The sequence below is a fragment of the Vipera ursinii genome (assembly GCF_947247035.1).
Source record: "Vipera ursinii genome assembly, chromosome: 3".
NCBI classification, from domain to species: Eukaryota; Metazoa; Chordata; class Lepidosauria; order Squamata; family Viperidae; genus Vipera; species Vipera ursinii.
In genome coordinates this window covers 35,572,685-35,587,787 of record NC_139516.1, presented here as the reverse complement: position 1 = coordinate 35,587,787, position 15,103 = coordinate 35,572,685, and the positions used below count along the sequence as shown (strand labels likewise).

Sequence of the window (15,103 nt, the reverse complement as noted above, 5' to 3'; positions counted from 1 at the left end):
AGTTGCCTGTCTCTCTTTTTAAGGTACATCAAACTTAGTAAATACAAATTAGGGTTCTACTTTTAGGATAAAGGCTTTTCCACACACTTTTGCTATGTAGGGATAAGATTTGCTTGTTTTATCAACTTCAGAGAAAATATCAGTTAACTTGCATGTAATAGCGCCAGCCCTATGGAACCAGCTCCCCCGAGCTTCGGATGGCCCCAGATCTCCAGTCCTTTCGCCGCGGCCTCAAAACACTCCTTTTCCACCAGGCTGACCTGGACTGACAGGGATTTTAATTATGTTTTTAATTTTTAACTCTTAATTTTTAATTTATTTTAATTTTAATTTTTATTTATTCTACAGGGGCCTTTAATTTTAATTTTTATTTAACTTCTGTATTTATTGTACGTTATTGTTGTTAGCCGCCCTGAGTCCTTCGGGAGATAGGGCGGCATATAAATCCCAATAATAAATAAATAAATAAATATCTGCCTGTTTTTTTTGCTACTGTTGCATACTGAAAACCAGAATGGCAGTATTGGAAGCATCAGCATTTGAAAAACTGAACAACACATTTCTTTTGTTCATTAAGTGCTCATTTTTGGGAAAGCAGAACTTTTTGATCTCAGTTTTGAAAGCTTGCTTTCTGTATTTGCCAATGCTGTATAAACCATTTTTATTCCTTATTTTTTATTCCTCTATTACTTCCATTCAAGAAATGTCATATGTTTTACATTTGAACATTTCCTAGACCTAGAATGATTCCTTTGACTTTTTAGAGATATCAGTATTAAGAGATCCTGGAATCTCTGAAATCTGTTATTTTTATTTTGTCTTGTAAGAGATTTTGTAGTGATATGGAAGGGTGCTGAGTTCTAGTTCTTTACAACAATTCCTCCTAGGTTGAATTACTTAATTTTAGATTCTTAGAAACTAATGGGATAACAGTTATGACTTGATTTATGGAGTATTGATTTGGAACTGACCTCCAGTTGAAGCAATGTTATAATTGTATATGTGTGCTGCACCATATATTAAGTTCAGTAATATATGTACGGTATATAGGTTCCTTTTGGGGTAGTAGTAAAAAAGTAACATTAACTGTCACTTGAAACAGAAGGTTGCAATAACTTGTCTAATCCTTCCATCTGTCAGTGCTGGAGAACAACTGTCCCAGGCGGGAGGGGGTATCAAATGAGGAATTACCATTGACTTGTTACATAAACACGAGACAGCCTTTGAGTCTTATCTAGTCTTTCCCAGATATATCTGCCAATCTGGGAAGAGTTTAAGTTTAAGTTAAGTTTACGTTTATTGAATTTATATACTGCCCTTTTCCCGTAGGACTCAGGGCGGTTTACAAAGTATTTAAAAACGTTAATACAATACAAAAGTTAAAAACAGTTAAAAATAAATAAATTTGATCCCTGAAAAAAATATAAAACCCCATTTAAAAACTCTCAGCCTGGGCCAGAAAGCTGAAAGAGCCAGGTCTTCCGGTCCCAGCAGAATGACCAAAGGTCGGGGGCAGTCCTAAGCTCCACGGGCAGCTGGTTCCAAAGGGCAGGCACACCCACTGAGAAGGCCCTCCTCCTGGGTGTTATCCGCCGGCAGTCTTACCGGCGGCACCCTGAGAAGGCCCTCCATATGGGAGCGCACAGGACGAAGGGAACTTGATGCCGGCAGCAAGTGTTCCCTGAAATATCCTGGACCCAAGCCATTTAGGGCTTTATAGGTCATCACCAGCAAGAGTCCTATGGACTTGGCATAGAGTAATAAAGTAGCTAGTTTAAACTCTACATTTGTGCTAGTTTAAACTCTGCAACTTCAAAACAGTGGCTCCTACTCTGCACCACCTGCAGGCTACCCAGAATGATTTGTGAAGGAATGTAGCCTGGAATCCCAGGAGAGCCGGGCTGCTTTCCAGAGGGCAAAGAAATAGAAGAGCTTTGTTTGGCATGAAGAGGGTTAAAATGACTCCTCCCTAGCTATTCCCAGGGTATATCTGTATGTATATAGTAGCTTTAGGCTGGCAGGATCTTGTCTATAAGTGAAGGACAATAAAGGAAACTACTCTTAAGTAACTCCATGTGTCATTCTTGATTCGTGGGGTCTGACAGGATTGATAGTATTATTATTCTCTTCACACCAAAGATATTCACTACTTGAACCTAATAGTTTTTATTCCATGGCATATTAGTATATATGGACTTAGATCACTCACAAAGGGTGTTCTTCATTTTATCGTTCCCAGGATTAGACAAATCTCAGATGTTATCACAAGATGAATCTCTTCAGAGTCTAGCCAGCCAGCCAGCATTGTAATTACAAAATAAGCTGTAATGATATTATTAATAAAGTGCTTAGAGAAGTCTCAGTGGCCAATGCTAAGCTCTTTGGGCCCATTTGTAAGTGACATTGCGGCTGGATGACATTCCACTAATACAAAAGATGCCAAGAAGCGCCAACCTTTTCTTACACTTATCATCACAGTTTAGACTCAGATATGAGCTTGCTATATACTATAGCCAATTGTGTTATTTATTTTCTGCAGCACTACTTTATATTCTTTTGATTTTTCTCCCAGATCCAAGGCTCCTGGGTCAGCAGACAGGAAGAGGCCACTTGAGAACTATCCTATCTAGTGCCTTCATCATGCCTATATTGCATTAGTTAGTTAGCTATTCAATAAAATTGTTAAATTGTCTGTTCATTTCCTAAGCACCCTCTGAAAGCCCAAGTGGGCCATTTTAATGGCTCCTGAAGAGTTTGGTGGGGCTAACAAATCATGATTACAAGAAAGTTATCTGATCATGGCAATTGGTTGTTCTGTAAAACCTTCTGCTTTCAGAACCCCATTGTCTCTGAGTTCAAGAGATGCAGAAAATGTGAATCAGACCTGTTATAATCTGGATTGATGTTAGACCCATGGTTGTAATGGTAGCCATAGAATCCTAAAATGCTTCTGACTCATTCCCAGGTTATGCTAAGAAAGACTCCATCCAGAAGAAAGAACAACTAGAGATAAAACATTTGCAAGTCTTAGTTTTAATTTCAGACATGACTGGAGATGACCTCTGAATATGTTTGTGCTGAACTGCAGTTAAATTGGACAATGGTGGGCTAAATAATTTTGTCAATAAGATTAATTTATGATAATTTTAAATGTCATTGTGCAGAAGTTAATCCACAAGATAATGCCACTGCTTCAGCTTTGGCTGGTTCTGAGATTTGCTTCTGCTTGTCTAAGGCATTTCCTAAAAATCTGTTTGAGCTCTCTTTTTCTCGGATTCTTCAATTCCATCTCTAAGGTCAATCATTAATTACCATCATTGTTAGGAAGAAGCTATTTTATCCTTTTCCTTAAACTTGACTTCTTTTTTTACCATTTAGAGCTGTCTACTTGATCACACTAATCTCTGTCATAGGATAAGCTTCATTCACAAAGCCACTGCATGCTGCTTACAGTGTCTCCTAACTTACAAGACTGAATTGCTGCCATCTTTACTATTTTTTCCTTAGACTCTTGATCCAAGCTGGGTTTAATGTAAATATTCAGGACAATGATGGATGGACACCACTCCATGCTGCTGCACACTGGGGGGTGAAAGAAGCTTGCACTATTTTGGCTGAAGCACTCTGTGATATGGACATCAGGAACAAGCTGGTTAGTGAGTCTTAGACTAGCAATATACCATAAATACTCCCAGAGAGGAAGGATTTTTTAAAAAATAAATGTCGAATGGTGAGCTTTAAAATTGATTTATGTTATTATCGGTGGTTCAGCATTACTCAACATTTAAATGGATTGCATTATGTACATTTTATGCTCTGTATCAGGTAAAAATGTATTCTGTATGCTGTTTAGAATACTATTTTCTTCTGTTTTGTTTATTTTTAAATTGTAATTTTAACCTGACCATGACAATGGGTTTACTGTAATAGTTCACCTAATATCTTCAGGGCCAACAGCATAAATAAAAATATTCATTCTTTTTTTGTCTTTTATAAAATGAGTATTATAAAGTTTTTTTTTGTTATTCTTCCCAGTTTGGGGAAGAAAACATGAGAAAGGATCCAAAACTATGTAGGAAAATCAGGCATATATATCTATATATCTATATCTATCTATATATCTATATCTATATCTATATATAGATATAGATATATCTGCAAGAAAACAGTTTCAGTGGACAGTTGAAGAACGTATGGAGTATCTATGTCTGGTATGGTATCTAGAACAGAATTCAATAGGTCCTTCACTAATAATTTGAAGTTCTTTATAGGAATGCAAGATGCTATATTTGAATGAATAAGATAGCAAAATGTTTCAACTGAAGGACAGAAAGAACTTGGTGAGGTAGATACAAAAACAAGAGAATGTAGCAGGACAGCTTAAAAAAAAACCAATAAAGAATCCCTCCCTGAATGACCCTGAATTAAGTGACAAATTGCATTTTTTTTAAAAAAAATGATTCCCAACAATCACAGCACGTGGATTCAAAAATTAAGTAGTTGGAGGTTAAAAGGAGACCTCATGGAGACTTCTTCATAATTGCATAAGTGAATTGAAGCTAGTATACATAGAAAACTTCATGAGAAGTACCCAAACAGATTTGAAACCAGCTAATTTATCTGACAATATAAATGCCTCTGGACTGGGCCCATCAGTTCTCCGAAAAGTTTTTGTTTGTTTTTTTAAACTCTTGTGGGTAGTCTGGTTGACGAAGAAATTATGGAATTCAGTAATTTTACTTTGTTACTTGGGAGCTTTATTTCCTATTCTCTAGGACATAAATGCATACAACAGGTTGTCATCTGCTTCTATATTTTAACTGTTTTCATTGTGACTGGAGTTGTAGCTAATGAGAATTTCAGAGTCAGTTTATACATTTTTATGAAAAGAAAAATCAGCTAGTGATATACTAATCCGTAGACTACTGAAACTTTAGTTGTGATGATCTTTACCTGGACAAAATGATGCATCATAGGGCAACAATTTTTGAACCAAGATACCTCAAATGGGGTAAGTTGTGTGATTTACATTTTCAACATTCCATGACTGTTGCCCAGCCCTCACCAAGAAGCAATGAATTGACTCATTGGGTGACACTTAAATTTAAAAAAACAAAACAAGTTTAAGGTGCATGAAGAAAGGGCTAGGTATTTTTATTGCTTTATGTGCCCCTTCTCTGGCACACAAACATGCACTGTATCACTGGTTTAAAAAAATATAAGTGGTGGTGATGTCATAGTCAAGAGATGACTCCAAATATCGAGATGGAGCAAGGAAGAGAGAGGTCAAGAAACAGGATGAAAAGGCTGCACATCTCCAGAATCATAAAAGTACAGAATAAGGAAGCAAGAAAAGATGGAGGAGGAAAGGGAAGATCAACTTAGTATGTGACAAACACTAATTACTGCAAAAGTATATCAACATGACAATACCTGCCTTCAATAACAAGCAACTCAACAGAGAAAGAGTGAGGCAAAATGCACAATGTAATATTTTTGTTGATATTGGCACCGTGGCCAAAGTCTGCCACTGTCATTCCCTGGAGAAACTGCTAGTTTCAGCTGTATATAGGGAAAGGTCAGGATAGATAATTGGCATCCTCTGTCTTACGAACTCCTCAATTAAAGTAGCAGTGATAAATCGATTGTCTTGCTATTCTTTGTTCTTTAATAAAAAGATATTATTTAATTTTAAAACCCAAACAATAGCAATCCTCCATAGCCATTCTGTTTCTCTGTTTAGGTAAGGAAATATCTGCAAAAGGATGACCTAATGAGTAATGGATTGTCCAGTATACTGCTAAAACTCTTATGTGTTTAATGGTTTGTAACCCGCAATTGGGCAAAATGATACATTACATGAGGACAGTTTTTGAATCAGCGTATCTCAAGTGGGCTAATTTACAGAATGCATCCAAAATCTGGGACCCATGTCTTCAGTGAGATTGAAATTTGGCAAAGTTAGTCAGTGCTACTATGCTGCTATGCTGCCTTGGTCAGCTGAGGTCACGTGATCAGGATTTCCAATGCACCCTGCCAGCTTCCTACAAGGAAAGCTGGCAGGAAGTCACTGTCCCTTCCAATGCTTTTTTGCCCACTTGCGTTCATTCTGTTTCTTTGTTTAGGTAAGGAAATATCTCTGAAATGATGGCGCAATGGGTCATGGGTTATCCATTTAATATTAAGATTAGCACTGGCATAATCTTCAACCATGGACTAACATGGAGAAATTGTCATAGAAAGCGGAATGATTGGAAATTGGATTAGGAATATTGTATCTGCTCTAATTCACCTGATACAACATATAATTTTGATACTATTGCTATAGCATGTTTTTATTTGTGGTTAATATCTGATATTTTGACATCCCAATATGTCAAATAGCCGTATATTTCCTGCTCCATACTTATATCTGGCTATATGATGAAAAATACATACTACAATACAGGTATAAGCTAATTTGGCAACGAGTACAAGTTAAAATACACAGGAAGCATTTCTAAGAAAAAGGGTTACCTTGAAATTTTTGTAGTTTTGCATATTTTTAAATTTGTTTTTCACAAAGACATAAATAATCTTTTTTTCATGTTAAAGAAATGTCAAGTCCAGAATAAATGTTTGCTGTTGTTATACACGCCTTTAGGGTCAAACACCATTCGATGTTGCTGATGAGGGATTGGTTGAACACTTAGAGATGTTGCAGAAGAAACAGAATATGGTAGGTTCTGGGTTCCCCTCTTAATCAAAGAATTTTTGTCCATATTATTCTTATGATTTCTTAGGTAGTGGAATGCAACAAAATGTGTGTTTTGTGATGGTTACATATAAAGCATACGTGTTGACTGAAGTGGTTTATAAACAGTAAAAATAACATAGATAAAATTACTTGTTTGACTGATTATGTGCCACCAGGTCATTTTTCTTAGTGACCAAAAAGATAGATATTTTCCAGTGTAATCTGTCCCTCACCTTCAGATCTTCCAATAGTCTAGTCATCACCACCGTTACTGAGTCCATCCACTAGCTTTCTACCTAAAATGTTACAGGTAGGATAATCTGAGCCTGGTAATTTGTACTCAAGTGATAATTCTGACTTGATTTGTTCAATGATTGATTTGTTTGTTTTCTTGGCTGTCTACAGTATTCTCAGGAGTCTTCTCTGACACCAAACTTAAAAGCCTATTTTTCCTATCCTGCCTTTTCATTTCCATGGGGAGTCATAGGAAATAGACCTATCACAGCATTTGAATATCTTTTCTTGGCTGCTCTAAAAGAAGATAAATGTGAATTTAAAATGGCCAGAGAGAGAGAGAGAGAGAGAGAGAGAGAGAGAGAGAGAGAGAGAGAGAGAGAGAGAGAGAGAGAGATGTGTAGTGCTCATTTTCCTTACATTGCAACTAGTTGATACCAGTTCTGAAAATGTTGCCATTTACGTGTAAATATATGAATGTGTATAATATATGTGGGTGATATACATATATAACACACATACCAGATTTATACATATACATTTGCCAAATGCCATACTTCTGCAAATGGCAAGGTCAGGACAAATATGCATTACAAATTAATATCTATTGATTAAAACTGATGCTTGTTACCTAAGATTATAAAATTGCTTCTGTTATCTGTTCACTCAGAGCCATTCACAGTCTCTCACAGAAACCACTTTCATGCAGAGAAATACACTATTTGCATTTCTCATCTCAGCAAAAACAAAGGGGAGAAACAGGATGGCAATGGGGCAAGAGAAAAGTATAGCTTTTCTATACTTTGACAGACAAACGGTCCAGTCCTGCAGCCACCTGCGGAGGAACTGTAACGACCTGGGGCTGCCCAGAAAGGTAGCCCGGACGGCGAGGCTCCAGAATTGGTGGCTGCTGCCCCCCATCTGCCCATCTATAAGATCATCGAGCTCCCCCCCCACGGAGGTCTGTGGGATGATGGCCACCGTCTGTAGGCTAGAGCGCCATTTAAAACCCTCCTATATCTGGTCTGGAGGGCGGAATTCACCAGGGACCACCTGAAGCTTTATTTGGAGGTGGGATGTGCCGAAAGGCCCCCGAGATAGCAGTTATCCTCTCGGGATCATACTTTAAATCCAGATAATCCCTCCTTCATTTTTTCACCGGAGACTGACTACAGCCCCTCGGTCGCGATGACATCTTAGGCATGGAAATAGATGAACTACCACCGCTCATCACCGGAGCTACGAAGTTATCCACCAACAGACTATGCTAGCATTCACCGGACTCTCTCTCCTCCTGCGACCTACCCAGAGCTGGATGGTGACCCCTGAGATCCTGATCACTGTGAGAGGGTGACCATGTTCTCAGGAGCCACTACTTCAGCTCTGTGGTCTTGATATGCAGTTGTTCCAACCAGCTCGTCCTTTACTCCTATTTCCACCTCTGATGGCTTACACCAGAAGTGAGCTACTTGCCCTGAGAGCTTCCCCCCTCTCTCAGAGATGGCCATCAGACCTACGCCGCCGTTTCCTTAATGACGGGTCCTGGGACCCCGAGAGGTGGCATGGCGCCAAGAAGAGGCTCTTGGGTTTTCTTTTAAAATTTTTTGAAGGGTTAGGGAGGGGGGAGGGTCAGGCCCAGCAGAATGAGGGGAAGATCCCACCGGACCTGTCTCAGCCTAAGTTGGCCAATGGTCGCGGCAATATGAGGGCCGAGGAGAGTCTTGTAAACTAGGGGGATGGGACAGGGATACCGATCCCCACAGTAATTGGGAATGGCAGCAGATGGAGGAGCAGAGGGCCATATCGTACTCTGAGATCACGCCCACGCTATCTTCTTGCTGTGGCGCGCTCTGACCCTCTGGCTCTCGCCTGCTGCCCTGGGGAAGAGGGAGGACTGACTCCTGAGCTCAGGCTGATCTATTTTAATACCAGGTCTGTTGTGAATAAAGCTCCCCTCATCCATGACTTGATTGAGGAGGAAGACACAGACCTGGCATGCATCACGGAAACCTGGCTGGGCCCAGAGGGAGGGGTCCCTCTGATTGATTTATCCCCTCCAGGTTTCCGTGTGCTACATCAGCCTCGAGCTCAGGGTAGGGGAGGTGGCGTGGCAGTCGTTATCAGAGAGACCCTCCATCCGCGGGAGGCCACTGCCCCTCAGATAGACGGATGTGAATCCCTCCTCTTAAGATGGGGTCCTGGTGGTCAGTTGGGCTTACTTCTTGTATACCTCTCTCCAAGCTGCACAGCAACGGTTCTACCCAAGCTACCTGACGCCATCTCAGGATTGGCGGTCGAATTTCCAAAACTTATGGTACTGGGAGACTTTAATCTACCTTCCCTGGGCAGTGCATCAGAAGTGGCCCGAGAGTTCATGGCCTCCATGACGGCCATGGACCTGACTCAAATTACTCAGGACCCAACTCACGAGGGAGGAAACATGCCGGATCTAATTTTTGTCTCTGGGCAGTGGCTAAATGGACTGGGTGGGGTTACTCCAACATCACAACCCCTTTCATGGACAGACCACTACCTCCTGCGGTTGGGCCTCCGTCACGTCACCCCCCGATGTCAGGAGGCGGAACCGACCAGGTGGTTCCGCCCCAGGCACCTGATGGACCCAGATAAATTCCAGATGGCGCTTGGACCGATTCCCACCTCCCTCTCCCACAACCCGGTCGAGTCCTTAGTTAATGCCTGGCAACAGGCTGCTTCGGAGGCGCTCGACTGCATTGTCCCTTTGCGGCCTCTGACCCGGCGCAAGTCCCGACTCGCTCCTTGGTTCTCCAAGGACCTGCGGGAGATGAAGCGCCAGAGAAGGGGCCTAGAGAGCATTTGGAGAGCCAGTCGGTCTGAGTCTGACCGAACACAGTTAAGATCCTTTTCTAGATCCTATCTTGTGGCAATGAGGGTGGCAAAGCGCGCCTACTTCACCACCCTCATTGCGTCCGCAGATAATCGCCCGGCCGCCCTATTTAGAGTGGTCCGTTCCCTTTTAAGTCAAGAGACGGGAGAGGACCCCCTACATAGACGGGCTGAGGAATTTAGTAAATATCTGGTGGTCAAAATTGCTCAGATTCGGGCTGGTCTGGACTCTGACTGGGCAGTATCTAACGAGAGGAAAACGATGAAGTTGGCCGAGTACATTTGGGAAGAGTTCGATCCTGTGACTCCGGATGAAGTGGACAAGATCATGGGGAAACTAAGTGCCGCCACATGTTTGTTGGACCCGTGTCCCTCCTGGCTAGTCTATGCATCTCGGGAGGTTACACAAGGCTGGCTCCTAGCAGTTATCAATGCCTCACTGAGTGAAGGGTACTTCCCTGCTGCCTTGAAAGAGGCGGTGGTAAGGCCCCTCCTCAAGAAACCGGCACTGGACCCAGCTGTTTTAAACAACTTCCGTCCTGTCTCCAACCTTCGCTTCCTTGCGAAGGTGGTTGAGAGCGTGGTGGCACGACAGCTCCCTTTGAACCTGGAGGAAGCTGAATATCTAGATCCGTACCAATCGGGTTTCAGACTGGGGCACAGCACGGAGACGGCATTGGTTGCGCTGGTGAATGATCTCTGGCGGGCCCGAGATAGAGGTTATTCCTCTGTCCTGATCTATCAGCGGCTTTTGATACCATCGACCATGGTATCTTACTGCGTCGTCTTGAGGGGCTGGGAGTGGGAGGCACCGTTCTGCGTTGGTTCTCCTCCTACCTCTCGGACCGTTCGCAGACGGTGTTGGCAGGAGGGCAGAGGTCAAGCCCTAGGCCTCTTAATTGTGGAGTGCCTCAGGGTTCGGTGCTCTCGCCCCTCCTGTTCAACATCTATATGAAGCCGTTGGGAGAGATCATCCGTAGCTTCGGGGTGAAATATCATCAATATGCTGATGATACCCAGCTATTCATCTCCACCCCGAACCAACCCAGTGATGCCCTTGATGTGATGTCCCGTTGTCTGGAAGCGGTACAGATTTGGATGGGAGAAAACAGGCTTCGACTCAACCCGGCCAAGACTGAGTGGCTGTACATACCGTCATCTCGTTTAGTCCAAGAGGTTCCATCTCTGACTATAGGAGGAGAGATGTTACCTCCCATTGATAGAGCACGCAATCTGGGCGTCCTCCTAGATTCACGACTCAGTTTTGAAGATCACATTGGAGCCGTGGCTAGGGGGGCATTTGCACAGATCTGTCTTATATACCAATTGCGCCCCTTTTTGGACCGAGATGCCCTACGTACAGTCACCCACGCACTCGTTACCTCCCGTATTGATTACTGTAATGCTCTCTACATGGGGCTGCCCTTGAAGACCACCCGGAGGCTTCAGCTGGTGCAGAATGCAGCTGCACGGGTTGTGATGGGAGCTCCCCGATACTCCCATATTACACCCCTCCTGCGTGAGCTGCATTGGCTACCAGTTGCCCTCCGGGTGAGATTTAAGGTGCTGGTACTTACCTTTAAAGCCCTACATGGCTTAGGTCCAGGATACTTGCAGGACCATCTGCTGCCGGGAACAAATTCCCATCGTCCAGTATGCTCACACAGAGAAGGCCTCCTCAGGGTACCGTCAGCTAGGCAATGTCGGCTGGCGACCCCCAGGGGGAGGGCCTTCTCTGTGGGAGCGCCAGCCCTATGGAATCAGCTCCCCCCTGAGCTTCGGATGGCCCAAAACCTCCAATCCTTTCACCGCGGCCTCAAAACACACCTGTTCCACCAGGCTGACCTAGACTGACAGGCATTTCAATTAATTTATATTTAGTATTTTTAATTCATTTTTAAATTCTCTAATTTTTTATTGCACTGATGTTCTCAATTTCATTTTATCTTGATCTATGTACTTATTATATGTTTTGTTGTTAGCCGCCCTGAGTCCTTCGGGAGATAGGGCGGGATATAAATCCCATCAATAAATAAATAAATAAATAAATAAAAGCTATGAAACAGAATGTGGGGGACAGTACCAGATGGAGATGAGGGGAGAGGAAGTAACTGAAGAATGTTTAGCTATTTCAAAAACAATTAAAATCCTCTATATCAGTATTTCTCAACTTTAGCAATTTAAGATACGTTGATATCAACTCCCAAACTTCCCAGCCAATATGTTGTGAATTCTGGGAACTCAAGTCCACATAACTTTGTTAACTGAATAAACAGTCCATTCCAAGTTGCCTAGTTTTCTGAGAGATTTTTTTTTTAAAAAAATAGCAGTGGTATCTGTATCCATTTTCCCATTAGTTTGTTTTCCTCAGATTGTCTATTTTTCTTAGGGAATGTGGGTTATCTCCCCATTTCATAAATGTTTTTTTTAAAAAAACAACACAAAAAATATACTAAAAGGGTAAATTAATTCTGAAACTTTCTCTTTGAAGGAAATAACTTGGAACTATAATATTAGTATAATTTAATAATGAAACATTCATTTCTGAAAAGGAATAGAGATTTTTTTTCTAAAACTGCTGCAACCTCTCCCTTTGTATGTGTGTATGTGTGCGCACACGCGTGCTCGTAGGCCAATATAGAGGCTTATCTAATATAAATAACTTCTGTTCCAGAAGAATACAAACATTTTTCTTTCAGTTTTTCTTCAGAATAATAATGCATAAAACATGAAAATGATCTTGCTACAAAAAGGGGTAGCATATTTCCTAGTACAGTAATTGAAAGTCCTCCAGGTTTTTGTTACTTTAGAGAGTGGTCCAGTTCCAGTTTATGCTATACTTATGTTTATGTACTTATGTTTAGATGCAAAATATTGAAAGTTAATTCTGCCTTGAGGCTTAAAGTGTAAGGTTTGTAGGTTGAAAAGAAATCAGGAGAAATCATAGAGGTGGTATAGATAGTCTATGACTTATGTAGGCTCCTCATTTGGCCAGTCAGCATCTTTTTTCTTTCCTCAGCTTTTTCCTTTGGCTAGACCAGGAAGCCAACCCTACCATTCAAGAAACATTTAATTTTGCTTACTGATTGGTCTCCTGAATTTAATTATGTATGTGTGTAAATACGTGTTAGTATATTTTAGAACCTAACAGCTTCAGTGAGTTTAAACTTTTGACTTATTCCAGTTTAACAGAATGAAAGAATAACAGAGTTTGAAGGGACTTTGGAGGTCTTCTAATCCAACCCCTGCTTCTTCAGGCAGGAAACTCTATGCCATTTCAGACTAATACTTGTCCAATCTCTTCTTAAAAACCTCCAGTGTTGGAGCACCCACAACTTCTATAGGCAATTTGTTCCACTAATTAATTTTTCTGTCAGGGATTTTTTTCCTTAGTTCTAAGTTGATTCTCTCCTTGATTAGTTTCCATCCATTCCTTCTTGTCCTATCTTGGTGCTTTGGAGCATATTCTACCTTCAGGTGCTTTGGAGAATATTGATGCTTTGGTTTCATATTTCAAAAGCAGATTATTATGAAGTAATGGGGTTGGACTAGAAGTGCCTTGATGTTTTTGTTTTGAAAAACTTAGTGAGTGACTCAGTATGGTTGTTTCATATATGTATCTCAGTTTTATATATTTATCATAATAAATTCTCCTTACCTTAAAAATGAAGTGCTTGAAAGAGTTGTAATCCTGCCATTTGCCTATGCTGACATGCTAGACAGAACAGAAACAGCTTGTTGACATATTTTTCCAATTACATTTTTGACAGCTCCGTAGTGAAGAATCAAACAAATTAATTGAAGCTGATATGAATGGTAAAGTACAAAGTGGACTTCTCAAAAAGTAAGATTCTTTGTCCAAAATGTTTTTGTGTTTATTGTGAAATTTGATGTTAAATTAATGGAGTGGAGGAAGCGAGCACTAGAGATTGAAACATAAGACTAGAATCCAGGAAACTTGAGTCAGTTCCCCATCCAGATGTGGATCTTACTAAGTGGGTTGGGTCAGTCATTATTTCTTAGCTCCGTCTACTATACCAAGTAGTTCTTAAGAGGAATAAAGTAAGAGGGATTCCCCATATGTGATGTCTTGACTTCCTTGAAAAGTAGTAGAATATAAATTTTATAAATTAGTATAATTTAATTTGAGCTTCTAAAGCTCAAGTGCTTAAACAGATTTTTTTTCAAGCTCTGCTTCATTTTTAATGCTGTTTTATCAAAAAGTACTCTGCTCCAGGGCTAAAACTACTCATAATTTGTGCTATTGAATTTCAGTACTCTGCTGATGCGATTCTAAAGAAACTGGCCAATTCCTTTTAAAAAAATATATTTTCCCTTCAAGTAGCTTTCTCTTCCTGTTCCATTATATTCATAAAAGCTATAAACTTGTGATACTGAAATGGGGGCATGAATTTTAATAAAGGGAATTAGTTAATCACTCGACTTTTCTGCAGAAATGATTTCATGTGTGGCAGTCTTCAATTTCTTAACCAGTTTACTTTGATTATTTTTTGTTTCTCTTAAATACATTTCTTGGTTTTTACCTCAGCAAAGAGAAGATTATTTATGAAGCGGATACTTTGAAATCGTTAGAGACAGAAGAAGAGAGCAAGGAATCTAGTAGTTCCAGCTCTGAGGAAGAGGAAGAAGCCGAAGAAGATGAAGTTTCAGAGTCAGATACTGAAAAGGAGGCAGGTAATATATTTATTTATTTAAATAAATAAGTAAAGTAATATATTTTAAACAGATTTTTTTCCCTTCTTTTATGAGCAAGAAAATTGTATGAAACTGCACTGCTGAAGTCATTTTTAGAACTTTTACATAAGCATACACTTTAGACAGTCAGTTCAAATACAGAGTGTTGCTAGTTAAGATTGGTGACAATATCTTGCAATGTGAAATCCCTGTTTTTAGAATTCCAGACAGTTTAATGCATCCCATCCTCCAGGTTTCTCTCTCTACTTTTCTGTGCCAACCAAGTAAGCATTCCTTCACCATTAAGTAAATTTAAACCTGTTTGCTCCCCCTTGAGAGTTTTTTCTTATGACAGTAACCTAGTTACATTTAGTCCACTTGGTTAGTAATCTAGTCTACTGTTTACTAGTAATTCTGCCTCAATACAATCACATTAATAGGTGTTGGTGGTGGTTTCTTTTCCAAGCTGCTGTTTAGCTTTCAAATGTTTCATCACCAGACTAGATGTCATCCTCAGTGGGGCTTCAGTTGCAATGTCTTGTTTCAGTTCTTCTCTGCTTTTATTGATCTCAT

The 15,103-nt window shown here is 40.6% G+C and overlaps 1 protein-coding gene across 10 annotated transcripts in view; it reads left to right on the top strand.

Annotated features, from left to right (window-relative positions):
- PPP1R12B (protein phosphatase 1 regulatory subunit 12B) overlaps nucleotides 1-15,103 on the top strand; it is a 118,121-nt gene that overhangs the window by 18,239 nt on the left and 84,779 nt on the right. For all 10 annotated transcript variants that reach the window (XR_014492297.1, XM_083361082.1, XM_083361080.1 and 7 more), the window contains exons 5-8: nucleotides 3,508-3,652; nucleotides 6,644-6,718; nucleotides 13,606-13,679; nucleotides 14,385-14,530. Coding sequence is in view for 9 of the 10 variants with exons in the window: in XM_083361082.1 (XP_083217208.1) it covers nucleotides 3,508-3,652; nucleotides 6,644-6,718; nucleotides 13,606-13,679; nucleotides 14,385-14,530 (440 nt within the window). In the remaining variant the exon portion in view is untranslated. The remainder of the gene's footprint in view (nucleotides 1-3,507; nucleotides 3,653-6,643; nucleotides 6,719-13,605; nucleotides 13,680-14,384; nucleotides 14,531-15,103) is intronic.